This window comes from Protopterus annectens, chromosome 6.part0, assembly GCF_019279795.1.
Source record: "Protopterus annectens isolate FY-2018-M chromosome 6.part0, PAN1.0, whole genome shotgun sequence".
In the NCBI taxonomy this organism is placed as follows: Eukaryota; Metazoa; Chordata; order Ceratodontiformes; family Protopteridae; genus Protopterus; species Protopterus annectens.
This window is the reverse complement of record NC_056737.1, coordinates 421,490,696-421,516,886: the sequence shown is the minus strand read 5'-3', so window position 1 is coordinate 421,516,886 and position 26,191 is coordinate 421,490,696. Positions and strand designations below refer to the sequence as shown.

At 37.3% G+C, this 26,191-nt stretch overlaps 1 protein-coding gene across 1 annotated transcript in view; it reads right to left on the bottom strand.

Moving 5' to 3' along the window:
• PACS2 (phosphofurin acidic cluster sorting protein 2) overlaps positions 1-26,191 on the bottom strand; it is a 1,734,969-nt gene that overhangs the window by 378,194 nt on the left and 1,330,584 nt on the right. The window contains exons 20-21 of the mRNA XM_044073533.1: positions 25,328-25,370; positions 19,325-19,367 (exon numbers count right to left, since the gene is read on the bottom strand). Coding sequence (XP_043929468.1) covers positions 19,325-19,367; positions 25,328-25,370 — 86 coding nt within the window. The remainder of the gene's footprint in view (positions 1-19,324; positions 19,368-25,327; positions 25,371-26,191) is intronic.

Here is a 26,191-nt window from a genome sequence, read left to right as displayed (position 1 = left end):
AACTACATTACATATATTCTTCTATACAATACAATCAATCCAACATTACATAAACTGTTCAATTCATGTCTTCTCTTAACCCTCATGCCTCCTCCAAAACATTTTTCTGCATGTATTGTTCCCACAATTTCCATTTTTTTCTATGGAATTTCCTCACACCCTCTTCTAAATATCCAAATTTCTCTTCTTTTGTCTTTGTTACAATATTCGCTACTTCAAGTATGGCTGGCTTAGACTTTGATTTCCATTTTCTAGGAACTGCTTTTTTGGTAGTCACCAAAATGAAACTTAACAAGACTTTACAATGTCTACGCAATTCAGATTTTGTACTCCAGCTCAAAAAACAAAAAATAATAATTTTCTTAGTTACACTCATTTGCTCGCCCAGTATTCCTGGCAGAATACTCTGTAGAGAATTTTTTGAATTCTGTCAACTCATTAAACTATGAAAATATATGCTCCCTGCTACCACTTTCTTCCCCATCATACCTCCAACATTTGACATCTACCTGAGGAAAATTTCTTTGGAGTCTGCTTGGGGTATAAAGACACTTATGCAAACACTTCCAAGCAAAAATCCTACATAGTCTAGACTTTGTTGCATATTTGGTAGCCATACATATGTCCTCCCATTGTTTCTTTGTAAATTGCTTATCTAATCTCTCTTCCCAATCTTTTCAGGCCTCCTCTGATTGACTCCGATAGTTACAGTAGGGTGTATAATATATTACACTAATTATCCCATTTGAACAGCAGCTTCTGTTCTAAATTCAACTAAAAACTCAATCACTGCATGTGTTCCACTTAAGAATCCCCTATCCTTTCGGGGAGTCCGACCAAAAGCTGTTGCTGGTTAGGGAAAATGAAGAGAAAATATGTATTCATTTTTCTGATTACACTCTTTAACCTGAACAGGGCTGTGATATGGCCCTGCTAGGATAAAACTGATAATGCCAGTGATAATGGCCAGTGTGCTTAGCTGCATCCATTTTAAAACCAGCTCTGCTGAGATGTGTGTGTACAGAAAGCTGCTGTAGGGTATGTGGGGGATTGACAGGGATTGTATGGTTATTACTTCTTTAATTTTCATTACAATCCAACCTTAGAGGTGTGTACACGTGGTCAATATAGCTTGTTTTTAGGCTGGAGATAGTGTGGTCATTATTTCATTTACCTTTCTGACAGACTTCAGAAGTGTAAAAAGACGTTTACTATAGCTTGTGTTGGGGCAGTAGAGTGTCTAGGAGCAATAAAGTAGAATGCATTACTATAAGCCTTATTTTTTTCACTTTCCTAACAATTCCATATCAGGCACATATACAGGTGGCTGCCTATGGCGTTTAGGGGTGAGGAGGCATGCTATGTATATGTATGTCAGCAGTCATTTGAAATACAAGACTGTGGAAATTCAAACCTCTGCTTTCATCCCAATCTAGCACCAGAGGGATGCATAGGCAGTGATTGGGATTAGGGAGACAGGCATTACTCCCAGATAAGGCCTGTGTATCCTCACAATTGTCTTGCTAGTTTATTGTAAGCTACTATTTTGAAAGCTTTGAACATTAAGTCTCAAGCACAACTGAAGTCTTCCTTAAAAGAAAAAAAAAATAAGACAAATTATTTTCTTACTCATGATTTTTGTTGAGGCCACAATAGGAATAAAATGTTGGGAAAATGCTCTAAAATGCATCCCAGACCATCTATAAGCCCTATAGCTTCTGGGAGCACCAGCTTAACTGAGTTATTTCCTAAATGATTATCACTCTGCTTTGTTGGTCAGGAAAGGTGTGTTGAAAGGATGCAAGGAAAAGTAAAGCTGAACAGCAGCACTGAAATTTCTTTCCTTAATCATTATTTCTGTTCCAGCAATCACTGGATGAAAAGGTTGTGTAAAAATAAAAAAAACTTTAAAATGTGCATAACAGCATATACAAAGTTATGGTTTCTTAAAAAAGCTGAAGTGTACGGCAAAATATGAGAAGGAAGAAAAAAGTAATGTGCATTGTATGGGGAGAACTGAAGGATATCCACGCATGTGTGTGTGCGGGGGGGGGGGCGGGGGGGGGCTGAAACAGTAAAAGCAGGGATTAGGGCACCATTTCACCTAATTTCACCCTGTACATAGAGTTGTTGTAAAGTATCATTGTTGCAAGTAAATGCCAGTAACTGCATTTCCCTGTGAGAGATGGTCCAACATAGTGTAATGTCAGAATGCTGTAGCTACCGGTCATTCTGAGTGTGCTACTCCTAAAGGTTTGCAACATGACTAAAAGGTTGCTTAAGAGGGTGGCATTGACAGGGTGATAATTAGAAAGTGCCTGGGGGTTCCCAACTTGACATTTGCTGGGGTCCTCAGAATGCTAACACTGGCCCTGCTCTTGCTCTGTTCCCCTCCCAGATAAAATCATTTCACTCTTTATTAATTACTATCCACAACTTCTCCTCTGGTTAATAAAAATGTGCCTAACCTGTGCATAGAACTAAAAGGACTAAAAACATTTTACTGCTTGTACCTTGCTGTCCATGTCCATAAAAAAGTGCTTCCAGCATCTCACTTTTAGTATTTTTTGTTTAGTCTCTTCCCACATATCCTTAGCTGCCATAACAAAATTATTTTTAATCCACACTCCTAAGTAGTTCATTTTATCATGCACCCATAAAATATGGGCATTGCTGAACTAATTTATGTGTGGGCACTTAGTTTACAGCTATAGATTTTGTTTATCTTCAGTATTATTACATCCTGAAAACACTTGGCTATCAGAGTGTTCCACAACATGTCTTTTTCTGGTTTTATCATGTAAAACAATATTATCTGCAATAAAAAGACCAGCTTTTCTTGATTACCATATTAATTACATCCTAGAATTTCTTAAGTCAATGGTTCTAAATATAATGCAAGGGAAAGAGAACAACACTGCCTGGTTTCTCTGATCAGACAGAACTTATCAGAGAGGAAACTTCCCACTTGAATTTTTGCCTCCAGTTCCTCACAGACCATCCTAATTAACCTATTATTGTATCAGGGAATGCAAAAAGTTTTGCTGCCCTAATCATAAAATCTCAGCTTATTTTGTTGAATGCCTTGTCTGTATCAAGACCCACCAACAGCAGTGGTATTTTCTTACATCCTGCTTCCCTCTGGATTATCATTGTTCTATTAATTTTGTTAAATATTTGACTCCCCTCCACAAAACTACAATGATCCATATCTATCAATTTTGGCAATACCTTTGCCATTGTTTTAGCCATTATAGGCATAAACACATTTTATAATTATGATACGAAATTAAATTGTAACTATATGAAGCTGAATCTAGTGAGTCTTTAATCTCTAAGTATTATAGCCACCACAGCTTCTTTCTCCAAGATGTTGATGCTTCACCTCCTCAACAAAATGTTCCAGATCTTTATCACTTTCTTTCCTTCTACCTTCCAAACTTCCATTGTAATACCATCTGACTTTCTGCAGATTGGTTATACATCACCATTTCTCTCTCATTTTCTCCTGTTTTTAACTGTTAATTGTTGAGCCTTGTTTACCTCTAACCTTGGTATATTTACACCTTCCAAGAATATTTCCATTTGTGATTTTTCTTGTTTTCCTCTGCTTTATACACATTTTCATAAAATCTCAGAAATATGTCTAATACTGCTACAATATCTCTGGTTATTTTTGCTGTTATAGGCAGCCAAGTTTGGCAACAACCTTTTCTTCCTTCTGCCGCCTAACTATGCTAAAAGTTTTTGTGCTCTGGTGTTATCAAAACCAGTTGCTTAACAACAATTTTTCTAAACTTATGCATATAATTTCCTGGTACTCCCTTATTTTCTCTTTGGCAGTATCACCTCTTCTTGCTCTGTGACATTCCCCTTATTCTGCAATACTTTAACCTTTGTCAGCCCCTCTAAATAATTATTGTTACTTCTTAACAATATATCTCATTTCTACCAATTTTTAAACTCCACTTTCATTTTAGCCCACTCACTAGCTATAACTTCTTGAGTACTTTCAGTCTTCACTAATAACTCCCAAATTATGTCCACTACGCATTCCTTAAATTCCTTGGGGAAGCACCAGTCTCATTTTTACTTCATTACCCTGCATTTTAACCTTTGTTAATATTGGCGCATGATCTGAAACACTAAGTGTCTCAAAGCTCTCAACTAAATGCACATGTTCCTGTGAAATATAATTTCTGTCTAGTCTAGCCCAGTTATTGTACCTTGGGGAATAATATGTAAATTCTCCCAGAGTTCCTATTACTGAATTCACGTCTTCCATAACAAATATTTTCATATATTTCTTCAGAAATCTACCCTTCTTTGTTTTACTTTCCCTTTTGGGTACCCAGATACATCTTTACTGCTGCAAATCAAATTCCAATCCCCACCTGTAAGTAATATTCCCTGCTAAAAGATGACTATTTCTCCCAAACTTTTCTTAAGCTCCATAACAGCAGTTTTAGATGGAATACAAATGCATGCCAGGGCAATCCTCATCCCTTGTCAGTAGCTCCATTCTACCACTAATCTACCGTTATCTTTTTTTCCTCTTCTATCACTATTTGAACTCCTCTTAGCAATTAATAAGTACTCTTCTTTTCCACTGACCCTGATATTCTGCAGAATATCCATCCTGAAATCCTTCCTTTATCAAATTCACATGCTGAAGTTCTTTCTAAATGTGTCTCCTGTAGCATTACGATTTGCACTCTGTATTCCTTAATATAATTAAACATTCTTTGCTTTTTGTCTATACCTGTGAGACCATTCACACCCCAAGATATGGAAAGTGTCACCATTATAAGCTGTCATTACTTCCACCTATTACATATGACAGCATTTTTAAACGTCTGTTTCCAGCTTTTGTGATACATGTTCCCACTAACATTTGGCAGGTTGATCCTTAGTACATTTTTTCTTATCTCCATTTGAATCTGTGTCACATTTGACAAGACTTTTTGTTTAAATGAAAACCCTCAAGAAAAAAAAACACACATAACCTGTTAACTTAATACAGGCTCACAAAACTATGTGCATCTTCAAATAATGAAGTTTATTTTTCCCAATAGGAGCAACTGTCCTCAACAGACAGCTGCAAACACAGCCCTTATTTAACCTAAATTTGAGCTTATCCATGCTAAGATGCATTTTATTGCCAGTGTTCTTACTCACACTCATTGTTATCTGTGTTTTATCTTTATTCTTCGCCCAGATGTCAACTTGCATGTTTGCAGAAAATATTACCTTCTAGCGTTGAAGAAACTAGTGATTTGGCTTTGTATTGCCCTATAATCAGCTAAACCATGGGAATGTAAGAAAAAAATGCAGCTCTCAGCTTCATGCTTCTAAAGACATGCTGAAACATTTACTGCTAAAACAAAACTTCATTACATTCAGTGTCTCTTTTTTACTTGTTTCCACTTAAAGCTTGTTATTAGATTAAGCAAAGAGTCATAATCCAGACATTCACCTATGCAAAATTAAGAGAAAACATATCACCTCTACATATATTACTATCTGTGTACTTTTGCACCTCATCACCTCCTCAACAGCCTAAGATTACATGATTTTCTCTAGCCTTTTTTCTTTTTGCATTGCAGTGCCTAAATGTCTTAATACTCAAAAGAAGAAAAAAGCCATCTGTTTACTTTAGTATATTTATTACATACAACTAAAATGCTTTAGTTATTTTAAGTGATAAGGTAATTTATGTTATAAAAAGTTTTACAGAAATACTATTAACAGAAATTGTTTACTTACAGTTACCTTTTCCCAGCAATGATACAAAATGAGGCAAATACCTTTCAACTCCTCACAAGTTTAGCAAAGTAAACAAAAGTCCATTCTTTCCACTTTTTTCTTGTACAGCTATATTTCACAAATGCAAATGATGCTTTGTAATCTCAAATTTATTCACTAATTTCCATGTTGCTGGTCTTTTTTCTGGTCATCTTCATCTCCCAACTCCAAACTCCAGTTCAATTCCAAAGTACTCCTGATTCTTCTAGTCAACTCATGTGCTTTCATCTGTCTCACAAAACATTTCATGTGAAACACTGGAAAATGTTTCATTGGCAAAGTCTCTCCACTTGCTTTACTATCAGAAGAATGAGAAGCACAGTCCCCTTCTGCTTGATGGCTCACATTTTGATGGGCAAACTTTTGTATTTTATCCTTAGCCTGTTAAAAAAAAAATAATAAATAAATAAAAAACTTTGATCTTGATCTTCCAGGAAAACTCTTCTTTAGACAGCTGCGTACAACAGCTTGAATCTTACACCTGCCTCTCGAGATTCCCTGATTAGTGAAATTAATTTGTTTCTCTTCTACCTGGTGTAGAGTGAATAATCACTTTCCACAACCACTCTACTCTCCCCAACTTTTAATACTTTTCCATTCTGCCAAAGTTCTGTCAGGATCAACTTCTTCTGCTGGTAGGATTACGTCTTTACTAATACAGGTCTTGGCTGCTTTCTCATGGTCAGGTTTGGAGAGTACACACAATGTGCCCTTTCAGTTAACAGATCCTGCTGCGGAATACCAGTCCAGTTGTTTATTTGTGTCTTTGAAAAATTAAGTCTGTTCTTTCTAATTTCTCTGGTACAGCAGAAAAGCTCAGGTTTTCCCCATGTGCTCTGCCTCTAATTCTACCAGTTTTTGAAGTATCTCTTCTTGAACAGTCTCATACTCAGCCGGTCTTTCTTCATTTCAACCTCTGATTTTTTAGTTTTATCAGCTCATCTGAATATCTGTCTAAAGCTTCTTCCATTTTTCCAGTCTTTTGTTAGGTGAGTTTATATACTCCAGTGTTTCATTTATTTTAATCTATGAGAACATTTGACTTATTTTTTCCTCTAGATTAATGGCTACTAAACAGGTGCAGGATTTCTCAGTTACAGTAGAGAGTCGATTATCTGAACTAATTGGGGCCTAGGGTAGTTCAGATAATCAAACATATAAATGAACTGGATAAAAAATGTCTAAAATCTTGTTTTTTGCAGCATGCAGGAACACATTTTTCAACCATTCAGCGATTCCAGTGGACAATAAAGAATATTTTTCACACATGAGCTAGCTACAAGCTCAAAAAACATGTTTTCATATTCAGACTTTATGATTTTTCCTACCTGAAAGCTATAGAAGGCCGGTTCTGATAATTTACTGTTCTGATAATTGATGTTTGGATAATCGACTCTCTACTGTAGTTGGAACCAGGGTTTATTGCAGTATACAAACAATTCCAAAGGAAAAAAAAACACAGCTTAACTTCTCCAGTCAGCTCAACCAAGAACCGGCAACTGTAGTGTTAAATGTTTTTGCTCTGCTTGTATATCTTCAACATTTAACACTACAGCTGCTGGTTCCTGGTTGAGCTCGCTGGAGGAGTTAAGTTTTTTTCCCTTTTGGATTTCTCAGTGTTTCCTCTTCAGCTTTTTGAGCTGATTTTATTTTAGTCATAGTTTCTTCTTTGCTATCCAGCCGGTGGAATTACTAGCCAGTAACTGAATTTGCTAAGTGACAGAGTTCTTGGCCCTTAACTTCAGCTCTCTCAATGTGAAAAACAAGTTAATAAGTGTGCAGACATCTTAGAAAATCCTCAGATTATTCAATATTTTTCTTAAAACAAGAAACATCTTTATTAAATCATCATGTATGACACAAACAATCATACATTTATATGCATGAAAAACCATACTGACATAATTTTATTTGCAAGCATTATATATCATTTATAATCTCTCTAGTCACAATCAGTCAAATGCTACAACAGCTCATTCAAATCCTACGTTCTTTTAAACTTTGTTCCTCCTCTGCATGTATTGTTCTCACAATTCTCACTTTTCCTATGTAATTTACTACCCTTTTCTAAATATCCCAATTCCAGTTGTTTTATGTCTGTTATGATATGCACTATGTCTAGTACAGGTGGTTTAGACTTTAATTTCCATTTTCTAGTAACTGATTTTTTGGCAGCCACCATAATAAGATTCAGCAAGGCTTTATAATTTCCTGAGTTACACCAATCTGCACACCTAGTAACTCTAACAGAGTAGTCTGCAGGGAATCTTCAAAGTCTGCCAACTAATAACACCACCAGAAGATATGTCTCCAGTTACCTCTTTCTTTCCCATCAAACCTCCAAAATGTTATCGCTACCTGTGGAAAAGTTCTTTTGAGTCTAGTTGGGGTATAAAAATACCATTAAAAACACTTCCAAAAAAAAGATCTTGAATATTCTAGACTTTGCTGCATATTTGGGAGACGCACACAAACACGCACAGACACCGACACACACACACACACACACACACACACACACACACACACACACACACACACACACACACACAAAATGTGTTGTTTATTTGTGAATTGCTTATCCAGTCTCTCTTCCCAATCCTTTCTAACCTCCTCTGATTGAGTCTTATAGTTATCATACAATGTTTTGTATGCTCTACTAATTATTCCTTTTTGTAACAGCAGCTTCTCTTCTAGATTCTACTAAAAACTATACCAGTGTTGCTCTTTCGATTATGATACTCTATTTCATTCTCTTTACCTATACTCCAATATCAGTCCTTGATAGGGAAGACTACCTCTAACCTGCAGTCCAAATAAATTCTTGGCCTCTTCCCATTCTATTACCTTTCCCTCTCTAATTATTTGTTTCAAATACCTTGGTTCTTTTTCCAGTTTTCTCCAATAAATTCAAGTCCCCTCTTGCCCATTGTCTGCATGCCTAACTGCAGTCATCCACATCGGCAGAATCTCCTTTCTCCATTCCTGTGTTGACTTAGTTCTTAGAATACTTTCTGCTACATTATGAATATAATATTCTCTATGCTTCTATTACCCAGCTTATAAACTCCCAGCTTACTCTGTCAAATGCTTTCGCCACAACAGTGGTCTTTTCTTACATTCTGCTTCCCTCTTGATCATCAATGTTCTGTTAATGTTGTCAAATGTTTGCATCCCCTCCATAAAACCACACTAATCTATATCTAGCTAATAATATAACATAATATAAAAATATAACATAATATGCTTCAGCAGATTTAATATGGACAACAACACTGTGGCAAATAAACTCCCTGTTGAACAGGGTGAGAAGATACTGTGTCTAAGAACATCTGATATTTTGAAGGCCCTGAGGCGAGTAAACCCAAGAAAAGCAGCTGGTCTTGATAATATTACGGGAAGAGTTCCAAGACTGTGCTACCCAACTGTCCACTGTACTAACAGATATATTCAACATATACCTGCAACTAGCCATTGTACTCAGTTGCTTCAAAAATATGGCAATCATTCCCTTACCAAAAAAATCCCAACCACTGTACTAACAGATATATTCAACATATACCTGCAACTAGCCTGTCGCATGTCATTGCTCCAAACCTGACTAGCTCTATAGTTACTCTATACTCTGATCCTCCCCCTCCTTCAAAAAAAAAAAAAAAAACTGCATCCTATACAGATTATTTACCTAGAATTGTTATTTTATCCTGTAATTTAGTACTGTTTATGCTTATTTTTTGTATTTTTTCTTTTGCATATTTGTGTTATTCATAGATAGAAATAAGTTAATTAGCTGTATGTACCTAGGAGCTTTTCTCCCCGGGCCTCTACTGAAAATGGACATGTATCCAGTTAGACTAGCCCGGTAAACAAATGTAAAATAAAATAAAATAAAATAAAAATAAAACCAACAAGCCTAAATGATTACTGGCCAGTTGCTCTTACATCAACAATAATGAAGTGTTTTGAGCGGTTGATCAAGAACCGTATCTCTTAAAGCCTAACTGCAACACTGGATACATTACAGTTTGCTTATAGATCTAACTGCTGCACGGCTGATGCAATAGGTATAGCACTTTCTGAATCCTTGGCACATCTAGAAAACAAGAATTGCTATGTCAGAATGCTGTTCAGCCTTTAACATTGTCATTTCCTAAAATCTGATATCGAAGCTGATCCAGCTGGGCATCAACACCCACATATGTGACTGGATATAGGACCTTCTCATCAACAGACCTCAAAAAGTATGTGTGGGAAATAACAGTTCAATCAGTATTACATTGAGCATGGGTGTCCTTCAGGACTGCGTTCAGAGTCCTCTGCTATTCACCTTGTTGACGGACAACTGCATGGCCAAGCATGAATCCAACAAAATCATCAAATTCGCGGATGATACCACTGTTGTAGGTCTTATCAGAAATGGTGAGGAAATGGCCTACAAGGATGAAGTGGAGCATCTGAAAGGCTGGTGTGACAGCAACAATCTGGCCTTAAATGTAAGCAAGACCAAAAAATTAATAGTGGACTTTAGGAGGACTCGGGAGATACATCACATCAACCACTTGAAATTAAGGGGGCGGCAGTGGAAAGAATCAAACACAAAGTTCCTGGAGGTGCACACCTCAGATGACCTATCTTGGTTGACTCATATTAGCCACACAGTGAAGAAGAAACAACAACGTCTGCATTTCCTATGGAAAATGAGGAAGGCAAACCTGTCGCAGTCCATCCTCAAAGCCTTCTACAGGGGTACCATTGACAACATCCTCTCAAACATCATCATAGTTTGGTATGGTAACTGCAAAATATCTGACCGCAAGGCTCTCCTGAGGGCAGTGAGGACAACCGAAAGTGTCATTGGTTCCTCGTTCCCATCCATGGATGATCTACATGAGATTCAGTGTGTGCGAAGGGCTAGGAAGACAATCAACAATCCCAATCTCCCTGCCCATGGCATGTACTTCCGCCTTTCCTCAGCCAGGCAGTATTGCAGCTTACACTGCAAAACATTCAGACTGAACAGGAGCTTCTTCCCTATAGCCATGAGGCTGCTGAACTTGAATGCCAGGCATGACAGCGAATAATTATATCAATATGCCACTTGCTATGAAGCATCAGCTATAGTAATCACTCTGGCAAATTGCTTCAATAACTGGTGCAGATAACCTGATTTCTTATGCTATTACTTCCTGAATGTGAAATACTCAGGAGTGAGTCACCACTTCATACATGTGCAATATAAACATCAGAATATATCATAACTACAACCGATGAAGTGCAATATTCTAAGCAATCACAAGGTGAAGTCATAGTCTTGCAAATTTTACTAGTATAATACTATCTAATGTCTTCCTGTTTAATTGTGGTAATTTATTCTGTTGTTAATATTTTAATTATTACTGTATGTGCATTAGTCTTATTGTCATTTAAACTATGTGTTCATTGTTATGTCTTGTATGGGGACCAAAGCAATGTAATTTCATTCGGCTTGCACTACTGTGTATATCTGATCGACAATAAAGCTTACTTTGACTATCAATATTGGCATCCCTGTTGCCATTCTTTAGTGATTATAGACAAACACTTTACAATCATGCTTTAGGATTGAAAAGGGCTTGTATGAAGCTGGATCTGATGGTTCTTTACCCTCTTCAGGTATTACAGCCACCACCACTTTCCTCCAGGATGCTGGTACTTCTCCTCCTCTTAAAATGCTGTTAAAACCCTCCAGATCTGTATCATTTTTTTCCCTCCTGGCTTCCAAACTTCCACAGGAATACAATCTATTCCTGGGGATTTTCCCAGTGGATTGGTTATACATCACCATTTTTATCTCATCTCCTCCTATCCTGTTAGCAAATCAGCCTCATCTACCACTAAACTTGGCATATTTTACACTTCCATAAACATTTCTATTTGTACCTTTTCTTGATTTCCATATTTTTCTGCTTTAAAAAGACTTTCATAAAATTTCTGAAAGATTTATAGTACATACAGGATCTCTTACCTTCCTTGTTATAGGCTCCCTACATTTAGCAACAACCATTTCTACTTTCTGCTGCCCGAGTTGTTGTGCTAAAAGTTTTTGTGCTCTGGAGTTATCAAAAATCAGTTGCTTAACATCAATCTTTCTAAACCCATGCATCCCTTATTTTCTGTTTGGCATTCTGCAATTCCTCTTCTTCTTGTTCTGTGAGATTCCCCCCATTCTGAAATACTTTAACATTTGTCAGTCCCTCTAAATAATTCCTGTTGCTTCTTAACTACATATTTCTTTCATCTCTACCCTATTTTTAAACTCCACTTTAATTTTAGCACACTCTTATAGTTTCAGAAGAAATTTCTATCTTCTCTTCTTTTGGCTTTTACTGGTTAGGGCTCGCCACAGCGGATCACCTGTCCACTGATGACTGGCAGTGGAATTTTACAGTAACTCCCAATAATTTCCACTACCCATTGCTTAAAACACTCTCTTTTCAACAGATAGGCAGGAAAGCACCAGTCTCCTATTTTTATTTTACTACTCTGCATTTTTCTTTTAGCTATTATTGGCAAGCGATCTGAAATAGTTACTGGATGTGTATCAAAACTTTAAATTAAATGCAAATGTTCTTGTGAAATGTAAGTTCTGTCTAGCCTAGCCTAGTTTTTGTATTTCTGGGAATAATACATAAATTTACTCTGAACTCCTACTACTGAATTCACATCTTCCATGCCAAATATCTCCATATATTTCATCAAAAATCTACTCTCCTTTGTTAAACCACCTTTCTGCCACCCCCAGACAAATCTTCAGTGTTGTAAATCAAATTTCAGTCCCAACGCTGCCCAGTTTATTAATCTCAGTAATATTCCCTGCTGAAAAACGATTTCTCCCAGAATTTTCTTAAGCTCCATTACAGCAGTTTTAGGTGGAATGTAAATACATGTCATTGTAATCCTCCTCCTTTGCCAGTAGCTCCATAGTGCTATAAATCTACCATAATTATCTGTTTTATGCTTTTCTATGACTATTGCAGCTCCTGTTGCAATTAACATAAGTATTTGTCCCAGGTGTTCTGCTGAATAACCATCCTAAAACAAATTCACATGTTCAGATCCTTCCAAATGTGTTTCCTGTAGCATAGCTATTTGTATTCTACATTTTTAATACACTTCACTACACTTTCTTTTTGTATCTCTCTGTGAGACCATTAACATTTAATGAATGTACAAAAAGCATCATTATGTTAAAAAAGCTATTATCTCCATATTTTGTGTTTAACAGCTTTTTTAAGTATCTAGTTTCAACTTTTGTGTCACATGCATGCACTAATGCTTGGTAGGTTGATCTTTTATACAGTTGCTTCTTGTCACATACATTTGAGCCTATGTCACATCTTGCAAAATTTTTGTTTTATTAAAATCGCTCAAACAAAAAAAAAAAAACAAATATACTCCTAAAACCTATTAACTTAAGACTTGTTAATAGATCAAGCCAAGAGCCTTAATTCAGTCATTCCCCTATACAAGAATGAGAAAAAGCACATCAATTGTTCTTGTATGATACTCTTTTGACCAAACTTTTCTTTTTTTACTTTGCAATGCCTACATTTCCTAAAACTGAATAAGGAGAAAGGGAAAAAACAGGGGCAAGTATCCCCATTACACTTGAACGTAACTGAGAAAGCTTTACTTTATAGCATGCAGATTATGTCATGCACTATAAGAATATTACTGTTAACAACATTTTGTATTACTTTCCAGTTAATTATCTCCCTCCTTTTCCCCTTTGCTAAGCGTTCTTCCAAACATTAATAACATGAAGTAGGGCATATGGTCCCCTGCAAATTTAACAAAGTCAAAAAACTCCAATATTTTCAGATTTTCTTGTTCTGTCATGTTGCCACACTATATTTAATGCTTTGTAATCCCACATTTATTTTCCAATTTGCTGGTTTTATTCTTGCATCCCCACTGAAACATTGGAAAAAGCTTCACTGGCACAGTCTCACTTTGGTCTTTATTATCAGAAGAGAAAGAAGCAGAATCGCCTTCTGTTTTGCAACCCACTTTTTGTTGGACACATTTTTGTATTTCCTCCTTAGCATGCTCTACATCAAGAAATAATTTTGTCCCTTCAGGAAAGAATTTTCTGAAGAGAGTTGGTTGCAGCAGTTTGAATCTCATGCCTGCTTCTTGACATTCCCTGATTAGTGGAATAAATGTACTCCTCTCCTGTCTGGTATATAGTTAGTAACCATTTTCCACAAACACTCTACTGTCTCCCTCTGTTAGTATTGTCCTTCTGCCAGAGTTTTGTCAGAATCAACTCCTTCTGCCAGTAGGATTGCATCTTTACTATTAAAGGTCTAGGTTGCTTTCTCATGGCCAGGTTTGGAACATACCCATGATGTGCCCTTTCAATTAATTCCTGCTGTGGAACACCAGGTTCAGTTGCTTATTTTTGCTTTTATAAAATTAATAGAGTCTGTTCCTTCCAGCTTCTCTGGTACAGCAGAAAATCTCAGGTTTTCCCTATGTGCTCCATCCTCTTATTCTATTATTTTTTGAACCTCTCTTCTTGAGCAACCTCACATTCAGCCAGCCTTTTCTTCATTTCAATCTCTGATTTTTACAGTTTTAGCACTTTATCTGAGTATCTGTTTAAAGCTTCTTCCATTTTTTCCAGCCTTTTGTTATTTGAGTTGACATACTTCATCAGTGTTTTGCTTATTTTAATCAGCTCTGAGTACATTTGACTTATTTTTTCTTCTTGGTTGCTGGAAGTCACGTCTTACACCAAAAATGGAGCATGAACTGCTTTTTGCTTAACAGTTGAATAATTCATCCCAGTCAGTTTTTTCCCTCACCTTTTCTGAGTTTATTTCAGGTTATGTGAATTTCTCTTTTGCTAGCATCCAGGCAGTGCACTTACTACACAGCTACTGGTATTTAACCAAAATACAAATTTACTGTCTCTCTCTTCAGAATTTCTATTTTCACACTGGAAGAGGTGAAATTAAGCTGTTACTCAATGTGCAGCCATCTGGAAAGTCCCAAATTCTTCAATATTGATCATATTTACCAGTAATTCATCTAGTAAACCATTAGACACCACTGTAGCAATTTCTACAGCATTTTCAGCTATAGCAGCAACACCATCCTCCTTCTGTTGCATTGTGCAATCACCCTTGTTGCAACACTTCCTCCTACGGAGAGAGTAGGGGATGTTCACGAGTGTCCTATCTAAATTTCCTCTAGCTAGTATGAATACCACCTCAGGTATCCCCTGAAAAGAAGGCACTAGCCTAGTGGGTCCAACCTAGTTAAACAGTAAAAGTAATGTCTTTCGGCTTTTCCCGGTTAGGGGTCGCCACAGAGGAACTCTGGTCCACTAATGATTGGCATTGGATTTTTACGGTGCTGAGTTACCAGCCCGACGCCCAACCTTCACAGAAGTTACACCCATTCACACACGCACCTACCTGCATGTCTTTAAATGTCATTCGACCATGGGGAGGACATGCAGACTTCCCACAGAAGGTGCTCCGGCCGAGAATCAAACAGGAGAACCTCTTGCTGTAAGGCAACAATGCTATAACCGCTGCACCACCATGGCCTAACCTAGTTAAACAGTTGTTGTGTCTTTTGGCTTTTCCCGGTTAGGGGTCACCACAGCAGAACTCCGGTCCGCTAATGATTGGTAGTAGATTTTTACATGCCGAGTTGCCGGTCCTGATGCACAACCTTCAATGAAGGCAAGCCCATTTGCACATGTCTCCACACAGAAGACGCTCTAGCTGAGAATCGAACAGGACAACGTCTTACTGTGAGGCGACAATGCTACCGCAGCACCACCACCGCAGTATAACCTATACATACATACACATTTTTTATTTTATTTATTTACTGTTTAACCTAGTTAAACAGTAAATAAATAAAATTAAAAATGTGTATGTATGTATGTATGCATATATATATATATATATATATATAATATACATATATATGTGTATGTGTGTGTGTGTGTGTATATACATATATATATATATATATATATATATAGAGAGAGAGAGAGAGAGAGAGACATGTACTACTTTTACAAAACAATAATTCAGTAACACAATAATTCTAGCTGCAGAACAAAGAAGGTGGCGGTTAACTTGGGTGCTTAAGTGCATGTTTTCACTTGCTGGTGACCAGCGTCATACTGCATCTGAAAAAAGTACGCCTACAGGCTAGCTATACTAGCAGAGAGGAGTAAACACTTGATTATGATGCAGGTGATTCATGCTTTTTTTAGCGGCAAAGACACCTACCTGCTGGAAATGTTGTAGGAAAAATGGGTGTGCCTATTCTTAGAGGAAGGAGGGGTAGAAAAGAACTATCCCTACAGTTCAATCCTTTGGAGAAGGAGCAGTAACATTTGGAGGCAGTACTGATTTATGCATTTAGCGCCAAATTCCTTGAACATGATAGCCTCCCTAAACTCATGCACAGAGATGTGCACAAGCATGAGAATGAGTAGTGGACACCACAGTCACATGGGTTACACATCCCTTGCCCCAAAGGAAGGGGCTAGCCATTTAAAAGAAAAATGTAATTGCAAGAATATCACTGAGGAGACAAGCAGCTGCTATGACTGCCTGGATGACAGCCCCACTCCAACGTTAGGTAGGGCTGGACAGCTGGAAGGCAGTGGGGCAAAAAGTATACAAGAAAAATAAGTGTGGCCTACAGATTCAGTTCTGAACATGAACAAAACCAACTGTTCCAAGTCAGCTGCTGACAATATGTCCATTCGGGAGGGAGGCTGTTTGTCTCACCACATGGATGACATCTAGCAGGAGCATTAGGTGTCACCCAGTGGAGTCAAAGCCAGCTGAGTCTATACTGTCATAGTACACTAAGTACTAGGAAATCCAGGGGAACTTGGCAAGTAGAGGCATGTTTTCCCCTTGGGAAATATTGATCTCAATCTCAGTGGGGTTACTGAAGGGGGAAGTGTATAATACCCCCAGGATGAGCCCATGTTTTCTGGGGCAAGAAAACATGGGATGTAGGGCTCTCATCTGCCATGAGCTGATAGGATGATGGTAAAGAAGCTGTCACACATACTGGCTACCTGAAAAGTCAGAACTCATAATATTTCCTTCCAGCACTCATTACAGTATCTTCTGCATTAAAAAGATGGTCTTCATTAGCTCAAGTTAGTAAAGCAAGGTACATCTAATAACCCCAAAAAGGAGTTTTAAAGTGATAATTTCTATACTGGGAAGACAGAGGGAAGTTTTAGAAAGAATTTATGAACATAATCATGATGCATCAAAAAAGAATGCAAAAAATGCACTAAGCATGCTGGAGTTTGTAACAACTATAGTAGGTTTGGGTTCAGAATTTTACAAATCCTAGACAAGAATTCTGGGGGGTAGGAGGGGATGGGGGCATTTTATTTATTTCAACATTTGTTTACTTGGAAAGTTCAACTAGGAATGAGCCAATTTTCAGCAGAGGGCCGGGGAGAAACACTCCAGATGCATGTCTTTGTAATGTGGGAGGAAACCAGAGCACCTGGAAGAAACCCACATGAATGCAGGGAGGGCATGCAAACTCTGCATAGAAGGTACCCAGCAGAGAATCACACTGGAGAACCTCTTGCTGTGAGGTGAAAACACAAACCACTGTGCCATCCAATATATAGGAGAATTTACTAAAATACAAGGAATTATTGTGGCAGCACAGGTTAAATGCTGTGGAACCACCTGGCTTGAAATAAAATATCTCTGTGCATGCAGTGCTTAAAATTAAAGGCAGCCAAACTATAATTCAGGCATATATTTATTTGTCAGGTTCTAGGATTGATTCCTTAACATTTTTTAGATAATATAGCATTTAAAACATATATGATTATTTTGATTTATGCATGTTTATATTCATAATTATGTATTCATTTGAATATCATTTTATCACGAGATTCTGAAGTTTACTTATGATGGGTATCTTTGATGTATTTTTTAATTCATATATATTTGCTGCATTACTAACAAGTTTTTAATGATGGATTCTTTAATTTTTTAATCATGGGGATTTGGTAGGTTATATAAGGAAGTGATATAATCAGAAGTACCATTCTTGAAGAAATCCCCAAGGAGGGATTAATGTTTGATGCTTCATTTTTTTTTACTTTAAGAGTTCTTATATTTGGTTTGGTGATTGGCAATTAAAATTATCAATCTGGTTATTTGCGTGCTTTAACACTCCTTTTTTGGGTTACTTGTGTGGGTCACAGTGTTATGCCAGCTGTTTTTGGTCAAGGTACAGTAAATCTAACACTATATACCTACAATACTAGGCAAATGCTGCAGGCATCACTCACAGATGATTAATACTTTTGCTAGAAACTATGGCTTAGAATTTCAGTTTTGAATTGAGGAAAAGCAAACCAATATAAATCAACTCTTCTTTCAAGCTCACGAGTTACAATCCTATATAACACATGGATACTACTAAAAATCAAATATGTGAGCTTAAAAAAAGAATGAACACTATGCAAGCAGCAGTCAAAACAGTGGGAAATCACAGCAGTCTCACTGTAAGTCAGGAAAGAGAAAGGATCACGTTAAATATTCCTCTCTCCACAATGTCATAAGTTACCATAAAATCCCATCAGAAAAGGCAAACGTCTTGACATGAAAATAAAATCACAGCAACATAGTTGCCACAGGCAAGTCATTCTGGCATATAACAATCACTCACGGTGATACTGAGCGATTAGTATTGCAGAACTAAGGGAGATATGATAACAATGCGTCATCACTTTTGGGGTGATGGGGGTGGCTGAACTTCAGTTTCCAACACAAACCTCCACCTTCTTCTTCTCCTTTTGGCTTTTCCCGGCTAGGGGTTGCCACAGCGGATCACCTGTCCGCTCATGATTGGCAGTGGAGTTTTACAGTGTCGAGTTGCCAGCCCGGCGCCCAACCTTCTACAGAAGGCACACACACTCATGCCTAGGGCCAATTTAGAGTATCCAATCCACCTACAGCATGTCTTTGGGATGTGGAAGGAAACCAGAGCACCTGCAGGAAACCCACACTACTACAGGGAGGACATGCAGACTCTGCACAGAAGGCACCCCAGCCGAGAATCGAACCGGAGAACCTCTTACTGTGAGGCGACAACGCTAACCGCTGCACCACCATGGCCGCCCAACCCAAACAAACCTCCACCTCTGAGGTTAAAAATCAGGATACAGCAATAGGTATTCGGAATAAAAAGCCATCTTGCTTTGAGTCCAAAGAGTGAACCTGTATTGCAATGACAACAGTTGCGAGACAGTCAGTCACTCTGAAGAAAAACACAGGCTTTGTTACCCAATTTAACATACTAAAACCTAAAATAAGTTAAATTTAATGGTTCATCTCATAAAGGAATCATTAACGTCCAAGAAGAATGGCTACTGATTTAAATCATGCAAATGTGTATGTAAAAGATAAAGCTACACACACAAATATTTACTGACAAAATTGCTGAAGTTTACCTGATGTTGCAGAAGACTGTTCAACTATTCCCACTTTCACAACCTGCAAAACAACGGGAGACTATAAGTACAATATCCTTGTATCTGGTCTCTTCCTAGAATTCACACATCTTTTGTGCTGCATTAATACTGTCTTGAGAATATCCAAGCATGTGAACTTGATGCTATAATAAGGTCAATCTGTAGCATGCAGTGTCTGTCAATATCACTGGTAAGAAAGTACAATTCTGTGAGATAAAGAGTTGATCTTTGAGAAGCAGACTCGCTCTTAGTAACGTGTGTTACCTTGCTAAACTGATAGTTTCCTACAAAGGTACAAGTACCTACTGTGACCAGGTAATATATCTCTCAACCTCTTAGGGCAAGATATCTGGACAAAGCCACAAATAACGGTGGAATAAAGTCCCCAAAATAGGGGCACTTTTTAACTATTGATCTTACAAATTTAGAAAGTTGATAGAGTAACAGCTTTTGCATTAGCATGAATTTTTAAGGACATGAAGTCTGAAATTCAGATGTCTGCCATTATTTTTTGACTTTTGTCCTCAAGTGATTTGTCAATGATTTCCCACAAAACCATACTTCTAAGAAACAGACCAAAAATATGACACAAAAATCTGGACATTCTGCAAAAATGTGTACAGTTGAGATGTGTGGGTGACATGTATTTAAATAGTGGACAGACACTAGAGGAATGGGAATGAGTGGCTGACAACAGCTTTCCCATCCAAGAGAGTGGTTTATTAACATCTATTAGCTTGTGCATCACCTGCTAGCTTGGCAGGGGCAGACTTGAGTCAAAAGGACAAGCAAAAAGCATTCTGCCCAAGGAATACTGTGACTCTAGATGGGGACAGCAGAAGTGTGGAAGCATGCATCTGTACTGTCGACCTTAAACTGGGCATATACCCAATCAGAGAGACAGCAAGGATGAAATAACCACATAAGATAGGCAGCTAGCACCTCACTTCCTAACACCAACAAAGGTACAAAGGATAAGGTTTCCAGAAAGTATTATTCCCTAGAGAAGGCACAACTTCCTTCAATAGGGTATATGTGGGATAATGGGTTGTTTTGCCAGGTGAGTAAGGGTTAAAAATCCTCTCATGACTGGAATTCCCTTAGCAGAACTTGTCTTATTATAAAGCTGCATCTCATACTGATGTCAGCTATGTGTCAGGCAGCAAAAAATAGATCAACCTTTTATGCTTTTTTCAGTTCTTCTAAGCAGAAGTGTCTCAATAGACAAAGTATACAGAGATGTGAATATTAAGACAAAGAGAAAAAAGGGAATGAAATGGAATTCTAAATGAAATTCAAACAGGGTTGCTTCATCAGTCTCAAAAAACAGAAACTAAGGATCCCCACATAACTGTTTGATCTTACCTTGAGAAGAAAAAAATATAATGTGGCTGAATCCAAAACAATAACACTTGTTAAACATAGCTGAGGACTTAAGAATACTTTGTGGGCCTGTTTCTCCAAACCCAGATCAGCTCCTGGTAAGGGTACTCAGTTTATAGTGTTCAGTGATGTTTGTACACTAGATAATGAGCATAGAATACAGCTTTGGAGAAATCCACCACTGAAATGCTTTCAAAATATGCTGCCAAGATACTGCTACTGTGATAACCTTCCACATCAGATGAACTGCATATTTCTGGTGGCAGGCAGTCCTACAATGCACAAGATGCCATTTACAAAGTCTTCTAGCACCTAATATACACAAAGACCGACTACTGAATGTGGATGCAGAAGAAACAATACTACACAAATGAACTGATTAGTTTAAGGTAAACTCTATCACCATGTAAAGTATTAAAAGGAGGACTACATCCTCAGATTAACCATCCACATGAAAAACCTAGTTAAAGCTGCTTGCAACAACAAATTTTTGAATTGTTAAGCCTGCTCAGCAGCAGCATATAGGGTTAAAGTCCTAAAAATGACCCAGCAGAAACAATATAATCACATTTCAGGCACAGGAGGAGTCAGCTGAGGAAGCCATAAGTGAGCAACTGACTCCAGCTTGCTGATCCTGGGGAGGGAAGAAGAGAGTTGTTGGGGCCAAAACTTCTATAGCTGGGTTTTAGCTCATATTCGGAAGTGTGTATGAGACACTGTGGTAGTTTTGTGCAATTTGTAGATATCAAGCTGCCATGTCACAATAAAGTTGGTGCTGCCATGTCACAATAAAGTTGGTGCTAGGGAAATGCTTCTGCTAATATCCTCGCAAGGTTAATTTCCCTGTTTTATGACAACACATTTGAGTTGTATTTTTGAATATATGTAGCAGATATTTTTTTTGTAATAAACTAAGTCTAAAATAGACTTCTAAACAAAACATTTTTATTGCAGATTAAGTCGCTAATAGTTTTAAAATGCTACAAATGTTTATGGCATCTGTTTTAAAAATGATGCCTGTGGTTACACAGCATTCTACCACTGATGAATTAATGGTTTCTTTTAAAAAAGAATATTATGGTTCAGTTTGTGATTACGTATTTACATGTAAAACCTACTTAGAATTTTTTACCTTCAGTGAAAGGCTATAACAACCCAAAATGCTGATGTTGTTTGAGATCTGCATGTGTATTAACTTTTTCCATTCTTAAAATCCTTGAAATAGAACAACAGAAATGTACTAGTGGAGCATACTTTATGTACCTGCACCAAGTTTATCATACAAAATACTACAATAGGGAAGTTAAAAGCACTGCCTTGTCCATGTAACAAGAATATCAGATTACACAAAAACACTCAAAATCCGACACATGAAAATACAAGACTATAAAACACCATATAATTTAATACAAAAATGTTTCATTGACAGGCTAACAGATTGACCCAAATCCCTTGCCAGGTATATCTAGATGTGTTTTCACAGTACTAGATGTGTACACAGTAAGGCTACATATAATGTATGCACGTTACTATGTCCATTGCACTTAGCAACTGCCTCTAGTACTATACATAACTTGTTTTTTCTACAGATTGAAGGGTTCACATTCCACTAGTATCAAGTGATAGTCACAAGATGCAAAGGAACAAAACACAACTGTTTTACATAGGAAATCACCACCAACATGGCTTCCATGTGTGCACAGAACTAGGACTCCTTTTTTGGGAGAATTCCCCATTATTAAAGTTTGTGTGGGTGTGATCATGGAGATGGTATACACAAGTTTAGAGGTATAGGACTTAATGCTCTCCAAAAACCCTTAGTCTATGGGTTTTTGGCTATTCTGTTTTTTCAGTTTTTGATTGGTGATGTTCCTTGGTGATTTGTTACTCAGGCTTGCACATCAGAACTTTGTCATAAAAGTCCACAGGTAAGGAAAATTTCCAAACAGCAGGACCACATAAAAAGGTCTTGATCAGTTTTTTTCTCTCCTAAACAATATAGCAATGCCTTCATTAATTCACAATAAATAAATAAATGCTATGCCTCATCTCCCAGTCTGTGTAGAATGGGTAGCTGTTCTAGAAACTTAGCTTACAGAGCAACGTGCAGAGAAAGTTTTTTTTTTTCTATAGCCAATCAAACAACGTTTTTACGAGTTAACATTTTTTGTTAGTTTTTAAACTTCTTCTTCTTCTTCTTTCGGCTTTTCCTAGTTAAGGGTCGCCACAGCGGATCATCTGTCTGCTCAAGATTGGCAGTAGAGTTTTACAGTGTTGAGTTGCCAGCCCAGCGCCCAACCTTCCACGGAAGGCACACACACGCACACCTAGGGCCACTTTAGAGTGTCCAATCCACCTACAGCATGTCTTTGGGATGCGGGAGGAAACCCACGCGACCACAGGGAGGACATGCAGACTCCGCACAGAAGGCACCCCAGCTGAGGATCGAACTGAAGAACCTCTTGCTGTGAGGCGACAACACTAACTGCTGTTAGTTTTTAAACAATGAAGAAAATAGTACCAGCTAAACAAGTTTCTGCAGTGGAGCAAGACTCCTGCATTACCCACGCCCCTTAACTAAATTAATTCCACAGTTGTGCAACAGGAATGGTAGCACACAGTAATCTCAAAAATACGGATCCTGCTGTGCTTAAGAAAATAGAGAGAGTTTTTGCCATAAATTTTACATATGGAAAATATTATCAACAACAAAAAAAATCTCTTCAACAGCTCTTCACAAACTGTAGGAAAATGAGATAAATTGGCATATCTTTATTTAAGAGGAAGTAATCATGTCCTTTAAAAAATAAAAAAAAGTGGTGCCACTTTTTATGTACAACTACAATGAGTTTTTATGGACTTGTACAAAATGATGACTTTTTTCAGAACCATGAATTTGACAGCTACTAATTCAGCAGTTTAGTGCCATTTATAAAGTTACTCATATCATATTGTATTTTTCAAAGACAATTTTTAACCCTTCTAATTTTTGCCTTAACAGTTTACATTTTTTTCAGAAAATCAGTATCAAATGAACCATAGCAACGTAATGCAAAAAGCTTGAGAAAGAGTAGGAGATGAACATATGGATGACCACAAATGCACATTAGACAGGAAAAACATTTACATAGGGATGAAAGAGGCTTACAAACAAATCCTTACTGTGTTTCTAACTTGTATCTTTTGTTTTTTTTTTTTTTGTTCTTTTAGAGATTTCCAAAAAACATTTCTAAAATGAACAAGATCTTGCACTTTTGTCTACAGCCGGATCAAATGTTGAAAATATCTACATACATGCATCACTTACATCAAAATTCCACTCGCAGCACAGTTATGAATTACTTCATACATATTTTATGTAATGATGCACTTTACTATTGCAAAGTAGTTGTAAACTGACTTACATTTAATGACTAGACATCGACTAATAAAAAGATCGCCATTTAAAAAAACATATGGGCTGTTCAGCAGAAATACTATATACATCCCTTAAAAAGAGTATTACACTGCAAAGAATATATCACTTCAAACATATGCCTATACTAAAAGCAAAGGTCAATCACATATTAACACTACATTTTTCTTTCCATAAATTCCACATGATACAGTGCATGAACTAGACCCTTTTTCTTACTTACTTTTTTTTTTTTTTTTAAGTTTTTGCCCCTGCTGCCTCCCAGTTATCAATTTCACTTTTGGTTTATCAACCAATTTGTTTCCTCTCCTGGCAGCAGACAATGAGCAGGGTCATTACTGAAGTAGTCATCAGGGGTAGTTCAAAATTTTCTTGTGTCCCCAGCCCTAAACTCCAAGTACCTGGTGAGGTGCCAGGAAGGGGAAGTGCAGTCACAGCTGAACATGGAGGATGTCCCTTCACTTCCATAAAGGGGGTTTCCCCTAACCAGTCTTGTTCCTCCTCCTCACAAAAAAATTGGTGGTTTCCCTGGTCTCCATCAGGGAAATCATACCACCCTGTGTGCTTCCGGGTTTACACAAACCTCACTCCTTAGGAGAGGTATGAGGGCCATACCCTTCATTCCTCCCTCAATTAAATAAACAATCGTTGAACACTCTTCAGATCATTCATCTATGGCTTAAGTACATATTTTGGTCAAACCAGGCAGTAAGGTTGTACATCTCTTGGAATGGATTCTACCATTTGATGAGAAGTCACTAAGGTCTCACATCTCTACAGGATGTTAGTACATATGTAAATTAATTCATTCCAGATCTCAAGAAGAGGCAAGCTCCAAAAAATTGTAAAAGAGTGAGGCCTACTCTTGACTACAACTAAAGACAACTGAAGAACATTTCAGTTTGGTTTGGGAGAAAACCATGCTGCTTGAGATAAACACTGCAGCAACTCTCAAATAGTTTAACTATTTTTATATGAAGGAACATTTTTAAGTTTTGCTCTGCCTAAACTGCATGGATTTCATGTAATATGTGACTTGATAAACAACCAAACCAGACATAAAGGATATTACTTTGGTTTAGTTCAACACCACACACAGCTTGTTGAAGGGTTTACATAATTTGCCCTACTGGCAATTTCATGAATTAAATATAATTCAAGCCCTAAGGGGGAAGGATACTTACTCCAATGAAAGGGATGAACTTTTGGCAAGAATCTTCATCAGGACTGAAACAAATTGAAATAGAAAAAAAAAGTGTTACGAGAGACCAAACATATCCATAAGCTGAAAGGTTAACAACTCAATATGCAATACATCAGAATTTACAAAATTTATACTGCTATATGCACAATGAAATTTATCACCATTTCTGGAATACTACTACATTTTCTAATTATTTACCATAATATAATCATAACTATCAAACCGCAAAGGCATTTACTACAAGACATGCAGTTCTTTGAATTGAGAAGCTATTTATGAAAACATAACTCTTAACTTTCCTCCCTATTTCACTGAACAATGGCTCAACAACTACATCTGGCACCTTGTTCCATGGCATTCAAACAATTGAAAACATCTCAGAAAGTGGGGGTATATCTAAACAATTTAAGTACATAATCATCACAATCAACAAGTCATTAAATATCAAAATAACAAGAATCTCAGACATGTTCATGCTCTCAGAATCTCAGACATGTTCATGCTCTCAGATAAAGGAGTAATATAGTTGAATATTGGCTTGTACCTACTCAGCACAGATCCTCGTGGTGGCCAGCAGAGTAATCCAAGCTTCAGAGAGCTAAAAAAGCGACTTTACCTGATTTAAGTATAATTTTTGTGGCTTTCCACTTCTATTTATCTAGCAACTGTATTTCGCCTGCTTGCTGATACATTGTTACTGTTTTTCTGCATTTATTCTGTTTTTGCACTTGTTTCTCAATTTGTTACTTTTAAAATCTGTAACTGTTGCAAATTGTTTGTGTAGGCTGTGATAGCCGATTTATAGCATTTATAAGTGTTTACTGTATCTGTTTCTGCTTGTTTT